Source organism: Homalodisca vitripennis, unplaced genomic scaffold (assembly GCF_021130785.1).
Source record: "Homalodisca vitripennis isolate AUS2020 unplaced genomic scaffold, UT_GWSS_2.1 ScUCBcl_4284;HRSCAF=10374, whole genome shotgun sequence".
NCBI classification, from domain to species: Eukaryota; Metazoa; Arthropoda; class Insecta; order Hemiptera; family Cicadellidae; genus Homalodisca; species Homalodisca vitripennis.
Window position 1 is genome coordinate 1 of NW_025780405.1, and position 19,044 is coordinate 19,044.

At 31.1% G+C, this 19,044-nt stretch overlaps 1 protein-coding gene across 1 annotated transcript; it reads left to right on the plus strand.

Moving 5' to 3' along the window:
* The first annotated feature begins 4,596 nt into the window (after positions 1–4,596).
* Positions 4,597–18,169, plus strand: LOC124372893. The gene is made up of 6 exons (XM_046831304.1): positions 4,597–4,742; positions 6,536–6,680; positions 12,385–12,512; positions 14,614–14,794; positions 15,551–15,635; positions 17,652–18,169. Exons 1-6 carry the CDS (start codon positions 4,731–4,733, stop codon positions 17,746–17,748), a joined length of 648 nt encoding a protein of 215 aa, XP_046687260.1. The 5' UTR covers positions 4,597–4,730; the 3' UTR covers positions 17,749–18,169.
* Positions 18,170–19,044: the final 875 nt, after the last annotated feature.

Sequence of the window (19,044 nt, forward strand, 5' to 3'; positions counted from 1 at the left end):
GTAGTAACAACTAGCTGTTTCTCGCAGGCTTCGCACGCGGTCTCTTAAGCTTTGCCCGTATATTTCTTTGCCTTCAAAATAGTGTTTTGGCTATTTAATAAACGTAACTGTGTCGTAATTGCAGTTCATAATGTGCTAGGCGCTTTGTTTGATAAACTGTTATATCTTGCAGTACAGGGCCTCGGTGGTGAGTTAGACATCAATGGGCATTGCATATTAAAACCTGTCTACATAGAAAAATACAAATTTTCATAGTGATCGGTCCAATAGTTTTGCTGAGTATATAAAGGACAAAACACAACATAACATTCAGGTTTTTATATATTACGTATAAGTGTACAGAAATTTAACAATAGTAATTAAATATATATATAAATATATTTTTTGTCGGCATTATACTATGTTTACAAAGAATCAGCCTGATTAAAAAATTAAAAAAGACTCTTTCACTTAATAACCAATAAGTTTGCTAGCAATGCAATTTCTTACGGGTATTTCTGTAACCAGTGGGGCGGAATCCTCCCGAATCGGGAAAGGGATTTAAAAAGTATCCTATAACCTTTCTACAGATCAAGACGAACAAATTTTAAAAAAAAATTAGGCGAATCACGGTCCAGCGTTTGTGAGTGATGCTGTTACACACGAAAACAGTTTCATTTTTACTATGTATAGATATATAGGCCAAACCTATAACCACCTTCATATTAGAATGACAGGTCACCGTTGTTGTTCATGGAGATGATAAAAACCCCTCGATGTACATTCCAGAGAACTCAATCAGGACAAAATTTAAATCATTATAAATGAAAAGGTATCAATAATGTAATATTACACACGTTTGCAAAAATATCAGTAGGGAAACTGTTTATCAACTTATATTAAAAATTAAAATTTCCTTTCAGTTTAAACCTTTGATAATTTATGAAAATTTTTTACTTTTTCTTATTGGCATTTCTGATGAAACATTAGCTGTGATTGTATTGTTTACTGTTTATTTTTGGATTAGAGTTACTTTTTCTTGTTAATTTAATAGTTATATATTTAAAATATTTATACACTATTTTTGTGTGAAGAAGTACGCTAAGATGTACAAAAAGTTCATATAAAGATAAACCATATTTGGTTTTTTAATTTTTTGTTCACAGAAAGTTAATTTGTATTGATATATAATATATTTAAAATAGTGTATAGATAAATAATTAGTAAATGGTAGATCACAGAATTTTTTTGCAAAAATTTCACTAATAAACTTAAAAAGTATAATAATAATAGTAATTCGTTTATTGAAGAAATGCTTACATTACAGGCATTGCCCAATTACAATGAAGCATTAAAGTAATACTAAATATATTAAATAGAGGATAAATACTAAAAATAACTATTTAAAAGTTCATCTTCATGCGCTTTCAAAAACGATGACAAACAAGTATAATTTACAGCTGAGAAGTATAACATTAAATAACATTAATATTCAAATTTTGAATTTAACAACAAGCAATGTAATAAAATGTGTATGGATGATGTAAAATAATAAGTAGTAATAGTTGACGACAAATAACGATAGATATATGTAACAAATAAATATAAGTAAACAACAACAATAACAAGAATTAATATATAACAGTTAAATAACGATAATACAAAAACCAAACTAATAAACACTGAGTGAAACACTCTGAATAAATTGGTCTAATGAGTTGCCAAAAATATCAACATTGATTGGGAGTGAGTTAGGCAAACGAATCATTACATTTAATGGAGAGTTTAGCTGCCAGATTGGTACGAGAGTAGCAAGGTGAAAACAATAAACGACTTCTTGAATTCAGCCGAGGGACATTGAATTGTAGTTTAGATAACAGAGCTGAGTCGTCGAGCACACCGCCCACCAGCTTATCCAGGCACACCAACATAGCCACCCGTCTCCTTTTACCCAGGAGTCAATACCGAACAATGATAAACAATTCTGGATATGGAACGACTGTTGTGTAGTGAAAATAATTCTTTATAATACAAAAACCTCAGAAATTTCTTTTGAACATTCTCTATTAAGTCAGACTGATATGCGTAAGATGGGTTCCAGATGACTGATCCAAACTCCAATCTAGATCTTACTAAAGAGCAGTAAAAAAGCTTTATTACGTCAGTATTTTTTAAGAAGTTACTAGATCTGCGTATGAAACCTAAAATGGAAAAGGAAGACTAGACTGAAACTACGTGATCCGCAAAAGAAAATTTCTCATAGAATATAATGCCTAGGTCTTTAATGTAATTATTAGACACTAATTTTGTTCCTCCCATTTCCTAATCTAAACGAATAATATTTTGCTCAGACTTCCTAGAAAATCGCATAATTGAACACTTATTGGTTGAATTTTTAAATTGTTGCAACTCCATTGAAAAAGATTATCCAAGTCATCTTGTAACTCCTCACAGTCAGAAATATTATAGATACTTTTGAATATTTTTAAATTGTCCGCATAAAGCAAAAAAATACAAATTTTTATTGATGAGGTTTATGTTGTCAATAAATACAATAAATAGGAGTGGTCCTAAATTTGACCCTTGAGGGACTCCAGACTCTGGATGGAAATCAAAAGATAGTGCCCCATTATATGACACAGCTAAGTATAACAGCTAAATTACGTTTAAGAGGAAATCTCTGTACTACACAGATTATTTTTAAGAGTTTTGTCAAGTCTTTTACAGCCAATCCTGAGTCACATTTAAATCTAATCCCAGTAAACAAATTTTGCGTAACAACCAGAGAGTGACTCCAAATGGACCATTGTTAACTATGTTCAATTTCAATATGGGTAGTTCAGGTGGGACATCTGTTTTCGACCCTCTAAGTTAACTTTTCCAAAATTGATCTGCATACAGATAGACACACACCACAAAGACAGAAATCCAATTTAGTGTGTGTGTGTGTGTGTGTGTGTGTGTGTGTGTTCAACTCGAGATTTTACAATTAATAAATGTGTACTTGAACATCTGTACACAATTAGACAAAAACTGAGTTCGCTTGCATCTGAAAAACCATGCAAATAATTAAAAAATGCATTATCCACTGGCACTGATTAACATTATTGATTTCGAGTGACGGAAGGTATTCCCTCTGTTTTAAATGCATTACCCTAAGCATATGCAAACATCATATGAGTATATATAATATATTTATGTGTGTATATATATATTTTGTAAATAAAAATGAATCTCCAAATTCGTTTCCAAGCACTAATCTTGAGAACGGGCCCGAACCAATTCAGTTAATTTTTTTTATATTCGTTGAAGTCTGAGGAAGTTTTTGATGAATAAAAAGTAGGAAAGTTTCTTGAAATATTTTACAATTTCGAAAATAATTATAATATTTACTAAACGAAATCAAAATTTATCTGACCCCAAACAGCTGTTGACACTTTTAGCTGTTCACCAAAGAGGCATAAACATTTGAATAATTTGAGTTGTAGAGAATATTAAATCTTCAGTGTTTGATCAGTAGTTAATGCAGATTGAAAGGACAAAGATACTATTAGATATACTGTATTTTTACTGTCGTTATTATCACCAGAGACAAATTTAAAGGATCTAATGCATTCAAAATACTATTTAAACACTTTTATAAGACCAACTTAAATGAACAAAGCTGTGAATGTTTTTACATAAGGTTGTTTTTACAAAATTGGTTGGCTTCCTTGACATTGTGTATAACATTTTTACTGTACCTTAAGGAAAAACTAAGGGATGGCACACTCTTTTCCTTATCGGAAGGAAAACATAAGTGACGGAAGTAGATGTTTTTTTGACTGAAGTAGTTCTTTTAAGCTTACCAATATTGTCTTAATCGGAGTAAAATCTAAATCATATATAGCACCAGAAATATCATATACCAGAAGTAGACACTTTTGAATCTAAGTTGGTTTTTGAAACCCACATATGTATTTATTTTATTGGCCAACAACAAAACCTAAAATAGAAGCAGTCAACATTTTGTTTAACTTCTGAATCTCTTATACTGAAATAATATGTAATACGTACTTAATATATCTCTACTTCTGTTTAAAAAACATAGTACTCCATCATAAATGCTTTCACTAAGAAGTTTATGTCTTTAAGTTGTGATAATTCCGTGTGAAGCAGTGGGAAACCAGAGTCTGTGTAACCAGTCACTTCCTTAACAGACAGTAATCAGTAATTACAATTAACATTTTCAATACCAATGTAGATGTAGTAGGTTTAGTGTTTCTCACCAAATCTTCTATATCAACTTGTTCAGATGTTTTCATGTGTACAAGAAACAAAATACCCTGTTAGTGCACTCAATTTCAAATTACTCATGTTCAGCTGTGAGCAATAGACAACATTTTCAATTCATATTTTACTGTAACAAGTCAATCTTTCATGGTGCACTACAAGCTAAGTTATTAATTGCTTATAATAATTTTTGGCATGGTTTTGCAGATCAATTTAAAAAATACTAATTATATTAGTATCTTGTACCTGTTTCTCATAATTGAAGTTCAGTTGATGATGATTTTTAAGAGAAATTGTCTTATTAGTCTGGCAATTATCCTGTACACTGTACTGATTGTTTAGTTATTTATTTTTAGGTCTTAACAAGATTTGTTGCTTTTCAGGGCTCATCAGTAAAACGATTCAAAACTAAACAAAATGACTCAAGTTCAAGTTTGTACGATGGTGATAGAAGATATTCAAGTTCGTACCATAGTGATATGAGATATTCAGTAAGTTTGATATAATTTTATAGTTTTAAATACAAATTGGTTTGATTTGTTGAAAAGTTATTTTAAGTATAAGTGATTTTGGTACTTTCTGATTATACGGAGGCCACCCGTTTAACGATTAGGTAATAAGTGAAATTCGATTTAACAAAAGCTATACTTTTTTAAAGTATTTTACTAAATTATAAACACACATTTATATTTGAGTATTCCAAAACTCGATAAGGTTGGTGATAAGTGTGATGAAAGCGTTGTTGCCAGCCGCCAAGCGCCACATGTATTATTCAGCAAGATAGGAATTTAAATGATGGCGAGCTGTGCCCGATGCATTTTTATTTCACCACTTTGCTGATCCCCCACATCTTCTTTACGTGTTATGTGTGTACACCTGTATCTGGGTGTACAAAATTGTACTTATGGTTAACTTTTAAAGGTCATAACCTCTTTGTTATAACCTTTTCAACAATCAGATATAATTATTGAGCCCGGTTCAATGTGTAGTTGTATCTGCTCAAACAATGTTTTAGCTTTTCGATTGGGGACTGTAACCAAAAAACGTATTCTAGTTTTCCGGCATAAACCACCAAAAAACCCATTCTTGGGGTAGAACCCGGCCAGTATTGTTTTTTATGTTTAGTAAACAAAACTTTTGTCTATCTCAATGATTTTACCATACCCACCAATCTTACATTGATTTTTCCATTCGAAAGAGAAAACGCAAATATGTAATTGTTCCAATCTAAAGTAGTATTTTGATTACATTTCCAATTGTTTCTCATACAAGATATGGATGTTAATTGTTCGTACCAACAATATAAAAATCAGACCATTGTGACAAATGGCAGCGTATTGTGAGAAAACCATGTATCCACACAAAGTCCGATTTTTTTGGCACGGTGTAGTGTTTACATTGCCAAAATGGATTATTAGCAAATGGATTATGAAAATATAATTTCATGTTAAAACTATTCACACATTGTTTCAGCAACGGCGAACATCATTTACTCTTTAAAAACGATTCAGCTTCTTCCTCGCACATTGGCAAATCCCAAATCAAAATAACATCACCCATTGTACTATCTACAAATCACAAGAACAAGTGTATAGTACAAAAACATACATAACAACGAGCTAGGTTATGTATGATAAACCGAGACATGAATCAAGTACAATCAGTGTTTACATCATACAAGAGTACTGCAGTTACGCCGGTTAATGACCTTCGACTTGACTTTCGAAGCAGATAACAATTCCTATAACGTGATAATTGTGTACAGATGATAAACAAATTGTTTCACAGTATATATTTTATAACTGTTCACCCAAAGTTGTTAAATCCTGTTTATTATTGGTGGCCTCTGTTTAATCAGAAAGTAGCGTTATTTTAGTAAACAGTTAATCTGGAATTTTTTATCAGTCAAAAGATTTCACTTATTTTATTATAACCCAAGGGTTAACTTTTTGGCTTCCATAATTATATTTGGAATTATATTTGTTATATTTGGGTTTTAAATCTAAGACTTTGACTGGATTTTAACAGCACATTTTAAGTCCTTGTTCCTGAACAATGACACGTTATATACAGCAGTATTTTTTTATACATAATTTGTAAACATTAGTTAAACACTGGAAAGAGTCCTTAGATTGAATTCAGTTTATTTACTATTTTTAAATAGTTCACTGAAAGAATATATTTGAACTTAAGTAAAGATTGTATAGTTGCTAAATTAAATCTTAAACTAAAAATTTGTAGTAGTTAAGATTGCTTGTAGTTACCAAATCTGTATGTTCCTCAGAATGGAAGTTTCTCCAGCTCCTCTCCGTCCTCACACAACAGTTCCTACGAACCAGCACTAGTAGGATATCAACTGGTGGGAGACAGCCAGTTCTGCAGATTCGGTCAGCAGCTGTTAGGACTTCGGAGGGTATCCATGCCAAATTGTGCGTTTACATTTGTTCATACATATCTAGAAATTAAGCTAAAATAATTTGTGATAAGAGCAATTAGATAATATTTACAGCAAAACAGTGTTTTTTAACCACAATTTTGGCAATAAATATAAAAGGTATTATTTATTCTAGTATGAACATAGTGTTCCCAAAGCCACTGGTTAACCCTTGAACTGGAAGTTAATATTCCCTTCAGTGGCAGGCCCTCTTTGAGTTATTTGTACCCTTTTCATTTAATTATTATTAATAAAATATATTTATTACAAACCAACATCTGATGTACCTATTTTTTAACAGAAAACATTATAATTAATTAATGAATTGATAGTGAATTAGAATCCACTTTATGATTTTTTTTTATTAAATTTATTTTTAGAAAATATGCATGCACCTGACAAAAATGGATTTCACTATATATATATATATATATATATATATATATATATATACATACATACAGGATGTAACAAACAGGTCGGGCTGTCTATGCATTTTGAGATGTTATGTGATTCTAAGCTAAAAGTCAAGAATAACTTTTTTTCAAATTCCACTTCGTTTAGCCACTATTTTTATTAACAAATTATTATCTCTAAAACTAGCAAAGCTAAAGAAACACCAAATTTGGCACACAGATTTGGTAGGTAAGAGAAAAATAAAAAAATAATTGTATTATTTTCTTTAATATTAACAAAATGGTGACTGTTGAAAATTTTAAAAGTCAAATAAGAAAAAAACCATTTTAGTTTTAAAAAATTTACTAGACACCAACTATTTGAAGAATTTTATTGCAATTCCAACGGTACTAGTTTCAACAGAATCTGTCAAGGCATAAGCGAGCACAACCACTTAAAAGGTACGCTTGCACAAACCAGAAGCAGCAAACATTTTGTCTTCTGATAGGCATCAGTTAATATTAAAGGAAATAACACAACTATTTTTTTTATGTTTCTCTTATCTATTCAAACCTCTGTGCCAAATTTGGTTTCTTTAGCTGGAACTAGTTTTAGAGATTATACTTCTTTTATAAAAAATAAAAAATGGCATCTAGCGACTAAACCAGACATTTCTCAACCTATGTTTATATGATACTAGCAGTATCCCGCGGCTTCGCACACAATTTCCTGTTGGAAAACAGTACACTATATTCACATACTCTTTTTCTATCACATTCTAAACATTCCTGAGATTTATAGTCGTTCCTTTGTGAGCCTCTTGGGCGCATTATGAAGTATGTACCATATTTCCTGCCTCTATCTTTCGTGGTTTTTGCTAGGTGTTGATAAGTTATTCAGTACAGTTAATTTATATGGATGAATCTCGATAAACTAATTAGGTTATAAAGGATCAAATTCGGTCTGTTAAAATTAATTTTCTGTCTAAGATATATCCAGTATTATTGTGGAGTTTGCCTTGTGCTCCGATCAAGAAAACGTATCAACAAAATCCAATTCCGATCATAAAGAGTCTTCTTTTCGGTTCTCTTCATTTACTTCGATCTAACCAAATCAGATTACCTTATGTGTGCGCACTCACGGCTTTGTATAATTAGGTGGTTTTTATAACAGCGTTTAATAGTATTTTTTATTGTATTAGATAGTTTATCGATCATTGGTGCAATCTAAATTTAAAATTAGGCAATAACTTCTTCTATGCAATCGGCATTACACTACTGATCAAGAATTTTACAATAATACTTTTCTAAATTTTAAATGTAAACAGATGTTTCTGCCTCTTCGATTAACTTCAGCTGGAATTGTTAATAGCTGTTAAGTATCAGTTCACTTTGTATTATGTGTCGTAGTGCAGTCTGCCGGATCCAATGTAAAACACTCCAAAATCAACAACTACTTACAAATGAAATATTAATTTAAAAAAAAAAACATTTTACAGTGGACCAAATTGTGAATCTAAACATTCTTGAACTCCATTGAAAACACACACAAAATTTCATCAAAATCGGTCCAGTCGTTTAGGAAGAGTTCAGTCACATACACACGAACACAAGAAATATATATATAAAGATTTTTTTGTTTAAATGATGCAGTATCACCTCAGATGTTTGTGACATCTTTATGTGAACACTGCATATATATAATTTTCATAACTTTAAACATATCACTATACTAAAGGGTTAAGATCCATGTAGAGATCAAGTGATAGAAAAATTTAGTTAAACCCTTTGCACTCCGGAGTGAAATTTTGTGTCACTGCCAAAAACTCCAGTGGCTATTGCAAGTGTACTAGCGAAAAACTCCAATGCCATTTGATCAAAAGTGTAAGGGTTTCATAAAAAAATCATAACTTTTTTATTTTAGTACATAAAGCCAACAATTTTGTTTTGTTTTGTTTGTTATAAGTTTCTGCATATAAAAGAACATAAAAAAAATGCTGATCCAAAAATCTTGTTTTTTTTTTTTAATTTTTTTATATATTTATGTAAAAATATTTATAAAAATTTCACTTTCAGCTCTTATAACTGACTAAAATTACATTGACCCCCTATAAACTGTTATTATTTTTGGAATTCTTATCTAACTATGTATCTACACTCAAAATTTTATGAACTTACCTCGAAAATCAAAAAGTTATGGCACTTTATCAATTGGTGTCAAATTCTACAAATCGTGAAATGTCTGTGATATACTGGCATATTGTCTATGTTTTGGCACGAAAGATAAAAAATCATAACAACTTTTGCTCTGTATGAATGCAAAGTAAAGAATACAAATTTTAGATAACACTGATTATGAAAAAATAGCATTTTTACTTTTTTCATGGAATTTTACTTATGTGTTAAAAATAGCTAAGTTATAAAATCTAAAAATGTTTTTCTCAACACAAACCGTTTATTACTGTTTGTATTGCACAGCAAAAATTGCAAAGTAAAATGTTATAAAACAGAACAAACTTAAAAGTTACAAAAAATAAAGTCACTATTTACAGAAAAGGTTCATTATGAGCAAGTATGTTGACTGATTGCACAGCCATGAAGTCCCTTGTCACACCGTACACACACTGTTTCTAACTCTTCTTTCTTTTGCCTCCTGCTCTGATGCTGATTGGACTGCAAACACAACAGTTCCTTTCTTGTTTTGGAGGTAAACGTCGCAAACCAATAGGGAAGTTGGCATTTGGTCCATCACCATCACCTTGATGACCAGCATTTTTTTCGATAAGCCACTGCTTAGACAGATCTTCAAAACGATTGATACAGTAAAATTGTATCTAGACAGGACTTTTCCAGAAGTATTTTCAGAGTAGATGATGTATGCATTCAGTATCATCCTTGCAAAAATATTGAAAGTGACCTTCTTCCAATATTTGAGGGTTCGCCTTTCGTCCAAATAACAGTAGATCATTTGGTCAGACCCATCTACACCACCATGAAGTGGTTGTAGGAGTCTATCATTTCGGGTATTTCCTTCACTCTATCTTCTTGATTTTTTCTTTTTATTATTTTTTGGGTGGATTTGGCCGTATGCTTTGTTGACAGCAAGAGTACAGATTTTTCTGGGATTGTTTTTTCCCGGTACCCTAAGAATAAAAGGCTGTCATTTCTCACATAAGTTTTTTGTCCGACTTGAAAATTTTTCTTTTAGTTGAGGTGGATGCCCTTTTCTATTTTTTCTAACAGTCCCAGTAAACAAAGGTAAGATTTTCATATAAGTAGGTTGCTAGGGGAATACTTGTAAAAAAATTTATCAATAAATACATGATACCCTTTGTTCAAATATTGGCCAATTTCCAACAGTTTTTTTACTACCTTGAATGCCAAACCCTTAGTTATCTCACCACTCTTTTTTGATCCCTTATAACAATAAAAAGCCAAACAATATCTTGATACAGATCGCATAGCATCCACATTTTGACACCCCACTTATGGTGGTGTTTATTGGGCTCAAATATTGGAGTAGTTGTGAATGCGATTTGGTCCCCACTAAACTCTCGTCTATTGATAACTCACGGTGAGGAGTGTAGTATAATCTAAATAGTCTGTTTACAGTTTCCAGTAAAGGTAAAAATTTTGCACAGGGGTCGTAACCAGGCTCTCCAACCTTAGCCAATTTGCTATTGTCAACCATGTGAAAAAATTGCAGTATGCTTTCAAATCGTGCCCGACTAAAACATCTTCCCATACCATGGACAATGTTGTGAATCAGCAGTTGCCCAATAACTCTGAAGATTAGGCTTTCTGTTGAGTCCATATATTCATTATAACAGCTATAAAAGCTCTCATTTCACCCAACGTTACAGATCTCCACTGTCGAGCCCTAGAGTGTGGTGAGAAAACCTGTGAGCGTGTGTACAATATACTGGGTGGCATACCTATTGGTCTCACTAACAAATTTGGTCAAAAATATGAATTAGTATAAAGAACAAGAAAAAGTATTCTATAGGTTTAGCATCATGAGGTGGACAGTGTTTTTGGTCCGGGTTGTTCAAAAAAAACCCTATATTGTGGTCAAAACCAGGATCATTCTCATTGGCAAGGAGTCCCACTCCATATAATCAGGATTATTTGGATCCAAGTCTGGAGGGATATCCTGATTTAGAACAGGCATTTTCAAATACTGAGCATTTTCTAATTACATCTTCAAATCGTATTTTGAACTGTATTCAAAATAGGCATATTGACATTATATGTTTACATGGCCTAGTTCTGGCAATTATCAGAGGCTTCAACAACACAACTACTAGTAGAAGGTAAATCATTAGGCCTACCTGAACCTGCAATAACATCAGCAATAGTTTCATCAATAGATAGACTATTACGACCACGCCTTAGAACTTATTTGGTTAGAAACAGGGTGTGTTCGTCATCTGAGCTAGGCTCTTCTGATAGCTCCCAGTTTGGGATCATTGTCAGTGTCATCATCATAGCCTGGAAGAATTTCACTGTCGGTATCATCAGATTGATCTGAGTCGGATATATTGCTAAGAAAACTATCACTAAGATCGCCGATGTATTCCATACCACTAGCAACAACATTCCTAATCAGCGTGTTTTCACTAACAGGTGAAGCCCGTTTCCGAGACATTTTCCTCCTCGTCAGACGAAAGCTCACTCATACTGAACACTTATTTTATACTGTTTATAAACAATATAAAACACTAATTATATTGAAAACGATTATATCCACTGAAAAAGAGGTTATCTGAAACACGAACTCACAGCAAACAAAGCACGAACTCACAGCGAACAAAGCAATACACAAGCCAGCTGATATCCTGACTTCAGCTGATACGTCATAGAAAGTGATGTTGCATTATTCATTACAAAAAAAAAAACATAGAGTATCAAAGTTTACTACCGTTTACATCGTTATAATCTATAACCTATCCCAGATTGCGTATATCGCAAATTAGGTGCATTTGGATCATTTATGTAGCCAGTAAACGCGAATTATCAACGTCCGACATATCGGACGTCGGAGTTTATGGCCTAAACTGCGATGTCCGATATTTCGGACCGCGGAGTTTTTAGCCTAAAACTACGATGTCCGATTTGTCGGACCCGCGAGTGCAAAGGGTTAATGTAATCAGCTATATTATACTCACACAGCTGAATAAAGTGTTAGTGCTTAAAGTCATAGTAAAAAGTTATCACTATAAATTATCTTGTCTATACATATAATGTTTAGATTATGTACTCTATAATAGTCACTTAAAACTAATGATTTTTGTTTTGTTTTAGCACCTGGGCGGATAGGAATCTGTGTCAGTGGTCAGACCATAACTGATCTACACAAGAGAGTGAAAGAAAGATTTTACCCAATTTCCGACAAAATCATACTTATGATTGGAACAAATGACTTTTTGAGGGTAAGATTTTTATTAGTTTTTTTAGAAGACGCTTGATTAAAGAACTAAAAATGATACAGTTTCAAACATTTTAGCCAAAGCAGTAAATTAACCATTTCTCGTTCACAGTATGTCCACCATGCTCATACGTATTAGTACCTTCCCATGACACTTGATAAACACAAGTACAGTTTCCAAATAACTATGGTTATAACCTTTAAAACATCTTTGATATGAATCTCCACAAACTCCATATTTGACCTCCTTCTTATTCATGGAGTTTTTCCACAAAATATATGGGGAGTTAATTAAATGCAATATTATACTTTATAACAGTAATTGTTGTACAAACAATGAAATCCAATGTTTCCTCATTCAAGATTGTTAGTGATAAAAAGGCTTTAACCTTTTTTTCCGGAGACATATATAGCATTGCGTATAGTAAGAGTTTTACATTTTACTAATAAAAGTAGTAAACCTTGAATATCAGAAAAAATACACATAAATTACAAGGGTTGTTCTCAGAAATTGTTGTTTAGAAAATAATACATCACTTTGATAGTTTTTTTATTGTGTACATTTCAAAGAACAAATCTTAAACTATTTTTACATAGTTAACATTTACATCTAAGCATGTTATTTAATACCTATAGAATAAAATTCTGCCACCTATGCACATAACCGATTGCAGTAGTTTCTGCAGCAATCACAAGTGACCCTGGTCTGTTGATTTGCTTTTTTTGTTCAGTATTGATATAAAAACCCCATGTTTCATTGCCAGTGATTGTAAATAAGAAATTTGTCACCTTGTTCATGATCCTGAATAAGAAGCTTTAGAGTTGGCCTCATCTCTTTTGTTTTGAGTTCATCAGTCAAGAGTTTGGGTACACCCTTCAGATACAAAATTTATAGTATCCAAGTTTCTCAGTTACAAATTCATACACTAGTTTTGTTTCTATATCTGGAACATCCGAATAAATATCTGTGATTATGAACCTTCAATTTTCCTAACAACCCATTGAGGAAGCAATTAACCTAGCCTCTCTAGGACTAAATATTTGAATTAATTTAAGCAAAAATGCATTTGTGTACTAAAATATAAATGGAACTAGTATGGATACAGATAAATTAGTCAATTTTTCAGGACATTTTAGTCTATTTGGTTGCTTTACAATAGTGTTTGTTATTTCTCCAAATAATTTTTTATTTAATATTTTTTAGTATTATTTCCCAATTTTTTTGTAACAATAACATAATAAGTAAACAGGAGTAATATGTAACATTAACATATTTTAATGTTATAAGTAAAAAATTTATAACTTTAAGGTTAGTAATATTTAAGATCGTGAACTGTATGAAATGTTCTGTTTAAAATTATACTATGGTACATATTTTCTTTGTAATACAGTATTTAAAACAATTTACAAATTAATTCTTCAAATCTTACAAAATCGGCTGAATCGAGTAAGCTTATAGTCAACTGCTGACTGATTAAAACAAAAATTCTTATCTACTTTTTGTGGCATTAAATTAGCTAATAATCATTGTTCCATAATTAATAACCTCTCAAAAACGTAATATTGCAAAAATCTTGTTGAAACTCTTGTCAATAATTGTGTTGAAAAATAAAATACACATAGTGCAATGTTACCAGTCATGTTTACATCAGTTTAAATTTATTGTTGAGAATGTTATGGTTATTAAGGCTAATAAATAAATCATTATTACTCTTGTGGTATTTATGTATGGCCGAATTCCATAATTTTTTGTTCTTAAAATTATGTACACCAGTAGTATTTGATTTAGTTTAGATTCATGAGGATCATTTATCTGAAATATTCAAGTGTATTTGTTACGTAGATCAAGTAAACAAATTAATGCTATATCGGTAGTAATTTAAATAAATAAAACATTATATTGTAATGACTGGAATTAATATTATCTTCCACTTAATTGCTTAACAGTAAATGCAACTACTTTCAAGTATTTATGCAATATTAGCTGTTTGCAAGGTTTTAGGCTTAGGTTTTAAATTTGTTTTACGTTTTTATATTCTGTGGTCTATTTTATCCTCTCATGTTTACAGATATATTGAAGCATAATATGTAAACTATGATTTCAGAACTTAGATGTATCGATCATGTGCAAGGAACTGTCCGCACTCATCGAAACACTACAGGAGACCGTATCAAACATTGTTCTGTTGACTTTGCCTCCGATACCTAAACTGGAGAAAAGACACAGCTCTCGCCACTTTGCTCTCTTAGAGAAATACAACAGCTACATACGTGGCCTGGAGAATGGTAAGACTATATTATTGCATTACTTTTTTACGTTAGAACACATAAACATTTACAATTAAAATATATTTTAAACAATTTAGCCTAATGGTGGCATAGTGATAAAATCTCTATGAATATTTCTATAAGTGATACACTGTATATTTCTGGAATGTAAATTTTCAGTTTTATCACTGTATTATCAATGATGACTAATTTAAAGTTTGTCCTTCTTTGCTATTTGAGGATAGGTATACAAGTAAAACTGTGTCATGTATTTTTAAAAAAACCTCCAAAAATGTTGAAGAATATTGAGAGGTTTTTGTACGTAATGAGGGTGAAGTAGTTTGCTGTATTGGATATAAATAAAATGATTTATAAATATTTACTTTCACCCACTGCTCTGCTTGCAATTCTGTATACAGCAGGGATGCAATTATCCAAAATTGGTAGGGCCAAGCCAATTTCAGATAATCTACATTTCAGATAAGGCTGACCACCATTAAAAACTTGCCTACAGTTAGTATTGATGTTAAAAACTGAGCAGCGGCATCATACACAAGTATGTATGATGGCTATGTATGGTATGTATGATACACCAGATGGCTAGGGTAGAGTCTGCTATTTATAGCCTTGGAATGTAATCAAGTTAATCTCTGTGCTTCGAATAACCGCATTCCTTATAATCGTGTCCTAGTGTACTTGTATGTGGCTATTTAGCACTGTTTACTTCATGTTAGTACTATGTTCTGTAGTTATATCGCTTCTGTTTGCTTCCAGGAGACAATGTAAGGATAGCCGATGTTAGCCCGCTATACATGAGCTCTCTCCCATACCAGAAATGCCGCATGCATCTGTTTGAACTGTAAGTATTTTTGTATTGATGTGCAAAAACTATTTTTGTTTTGTATAACTTAACATTTAGATTTGTACACTGATCAGAAAAACTAGAAAACAAGGAAAACGTTTTACTTATAAAAAGTGGAAAACTTTAAGAATTCTTGAAAATTCTCTAAACAATATAACCAATACACAGAGAAGCCAACAGTTCCAATTGTAAAATTAAAAAAAATAAAGAAAATGTTGATTTTTATTTGCCGAAACCAACTTGAAACTGAAAATTTTGTTAAATAACTTTTTGAATCTGACCTTAAAGAACCCAGTTCTAGATGTTAATTTACAACAGATATGAGATGACCATATTGTATATGAATAAATTAGGCTATCTAAACTGCATTTCAACCTGTTGCAGATCGAGTTATTTTTGAACATGTTTCCGGGGGGGGGGGGGGAAAAGATTATGTATGTAATGTATGTTGCAACACAGCAGGCAAACTGTGGTACTCAAAGTTTTAAGCTTTCAGAATTATATAGTGATTTCTAAAGTTTTATGTTAACCCTTTGAGAACCAACATTTTAAGTGGATGTCATAGAGCTATTACAATCCCCTCATCACTAAATTTCGAGAAAATTTGTTTGCATAATCTCCGTTCATGACCCCCCAAAATCCAAAAATGTGTGTGTGTATGTATGCACATGTGTGTGCTTACTCATGTATGTGGTCAGTATATCAGTTATGCAGTATAGAACAAAAAAAATGTTCAAAGTCATTTAGAATAATTTTTGTTATTGCATGGCTTTTTTATATCTCGTAAGATTTTGAGATAGCGGGTGTACAAAGTTTTAAGTAGTATACAACATTATGAGAATAACTGTGAACACAGTAACTGCCATAGTTCTTAATATACGCTGACTATACTTTGTATATAAGGCAATATTTGTATACTGTATAGGTTTGATGAGTTCGTTAGCCAGTCTTAACCAGTAAAATGTTTCAAGATGGCGATCATTCGCCTTTGTGCAACATTTATTTTTACTTATTTAGTCTTGCTTATGTTTTGATAACTGTTAAGGTTTCAAGATGATGTTTATTTAAATAGAAGCATACAATAATTGAACCATTCTAAGTGAATTTGGTTACAAACATCATAATTTCAGATGAATTTTAAAGCAAGATCACACATTTTTACAAAGAAAGTTATATGGTCATAGCAATTTTGTCTTGTAAGGTTTTAAGATTATGAAGTTTCTAAATGTGTTAAAAATGTTACGATCATGTTAATATTGAGAGTGATTGTCCCGATCAGTTTTGTGCAAATTAAACATCTAAACTAATAATGCATAATGCAGTTTGACATATAGAGATGACGTACACATGTTAAATCTACCATTCTTCAGACTTAGCCGGAAGGAATATTTGAGTTATTTTTCGAAATTATAAAAAATATTTATTGTCTCTTGAAAAGATATGTGCTACAAATACCACTACCAAAATAGGTATTTTTCAGACAGTTATATTTTTTAATGCTTGGAAATAAACATACTTCATGGGGACTCTAGTTTGTAAAATATACTATATATATATATATATATATGTGTATATTATTATAAGTTTATATATAATATATATTATTTCTTAATTTTTATGTAAATTTAAAAAATATATTTTAAGCATTTTTTAGGGTGGAAACAACAGATAATTTAAATGTTGGAAACCAATTCATTTTGAACATTAATATTAAGTTTTATGAAGTTGCATTGTGAAATAAATAAGTTATGATAATAACTGAAACAGTAAACAAAAGACTGTTATGCGACACATGGTGTGGCGTACTCCTACCTTGTATTATAATTATTAGTTGCTGAATACGTATTCTTGTAGTAACATTTATAAAGAGTCAATCCAGTAAAAAATGTGTGATTGAATCAGCTTGATTACCCTGCAATTATCTGCAGCAGAAAAGGACTCGATCTGCAAAATGAAATTGTATGAAAATAACTGATACAATGACCTTGCATACTAATGTGTTCTAATTTGCAGATTTTTCTCGGGCCCAGCAAGAAGACCGGACTTGATACACCTGAATCGGCAAGGTCTTGAACTAATACGTAAATATATCCTTGACAACTTTTTATGAAATCAGATTAGAGTTTAGTCTGTATCAAATTAGATTTGATATAACTGAACACTTAATATTGGAATAACAACATAGCAAGTCTATGTTACTGTTTTATGTTGATAAATAAAACAGCAAGTAAAATATATTACTAATTCGTCATTGGAAAGAGGGTCAATCATATTGTTAGTTTTGACTGGTAATTTTATTTTAGATGATCTATTTCAAATATTAATTGTTGAATTGTGTTTTGAAGAGTTCTGTTTCATATACTTTTATTGCTATAGAGTGAATTTAATTTTTTTACTACTTTTAATGAATGACAAAAGAGATTTAGGCTCATTAGAAAGACTGCAATTTTTTTCAAAGTGAGTTATATCCAAGTTATAGGATTTATTTTTGTTGTCATCAAGTGTTTAAATTTAGAATGAGTAGATGGACTGGTAGTTTGTATTCTGTGATATTAACTATTATTTGCATGTTGTAAATTGCAACTGATTTTTTTCCCACATTCGCCAAATACGTATTTTCAACTTCAAAGGGTGAATTATTGTATAAACAACCAATATATTGTGGACTAACATCATGTTGCAATGAATGAAAAAAAATGAGTAAATTTGTTTAAGTTCTATCATTTTTGACGATGTGCAGTTGGATAAGCTTCTTACCTTTTTATAGTTAGTTAAATTGTTTAAAGTACCTATTTTATTCTGTTATTGCCATTAGTTTTTTTAAAATTAATTATAAAGATACTCAAATGTTAATCGACCTAAGTCTAACTTGTGTTTATCACAGGTTCATATTTACAGAATGTTTATCATTCTAATTATTGATAGAAAATGTGAATTCTTAGTATTTAAGATCATTGATATTTCTGTATATGTGTTTAGTTTTTGTTAAATTCATAAATGTGTTGTAATGACAGCTCATTAGATTTCAATATTGTTCAATCTACTAATATTTGTTTAATTTTTTGTACGAGTACAAAGAAATATTTTGTTTGCAAAAAGTCACATCCACACTTAATGCAAACTGGTAGTTTCTTTTGCTGTAAAATATACTTTGAAATTGATTGTTACGGTAATAGTATTGTTTAGCAAGTTTCATTGCTCAGTAAAACATTTTAGAACTTCTTGAAAGATAGTAAAGTAACGCTGTTTGTTTGCAATAAGTCACATCCACACTTAATGCAAGCAGGTAGGTTATCTACTTTTAGTTCTATTTCTAAGTTGAGTTATAAAATTATTTTTGTTATTAATTGCTGGTCTAAAATGTGTAAAACTGTATTTTGAGCTTTTCCAACTTGTACTAATGTAA

Excerpts from the sequence above, each read along its gene's own strand:
- LOC124372893 (XM_046831304.1), top strand. Across the intron at positions 14,795-15,550 it reads CATACGTGGCCTGGAGAATG|GAGACAATGTAAGGATAGCC; the intron begins GTAAGACTATAT and ends GTTTGCTTCCAG. Across the intron at positions 15,636-17,651 it reads CGCATGCATCTGTTTGAACT|ATTTTTCTCGGGCCCAGCAA; the intron begins GTAAGTATTTTT and ends TCTAATTTGCAG.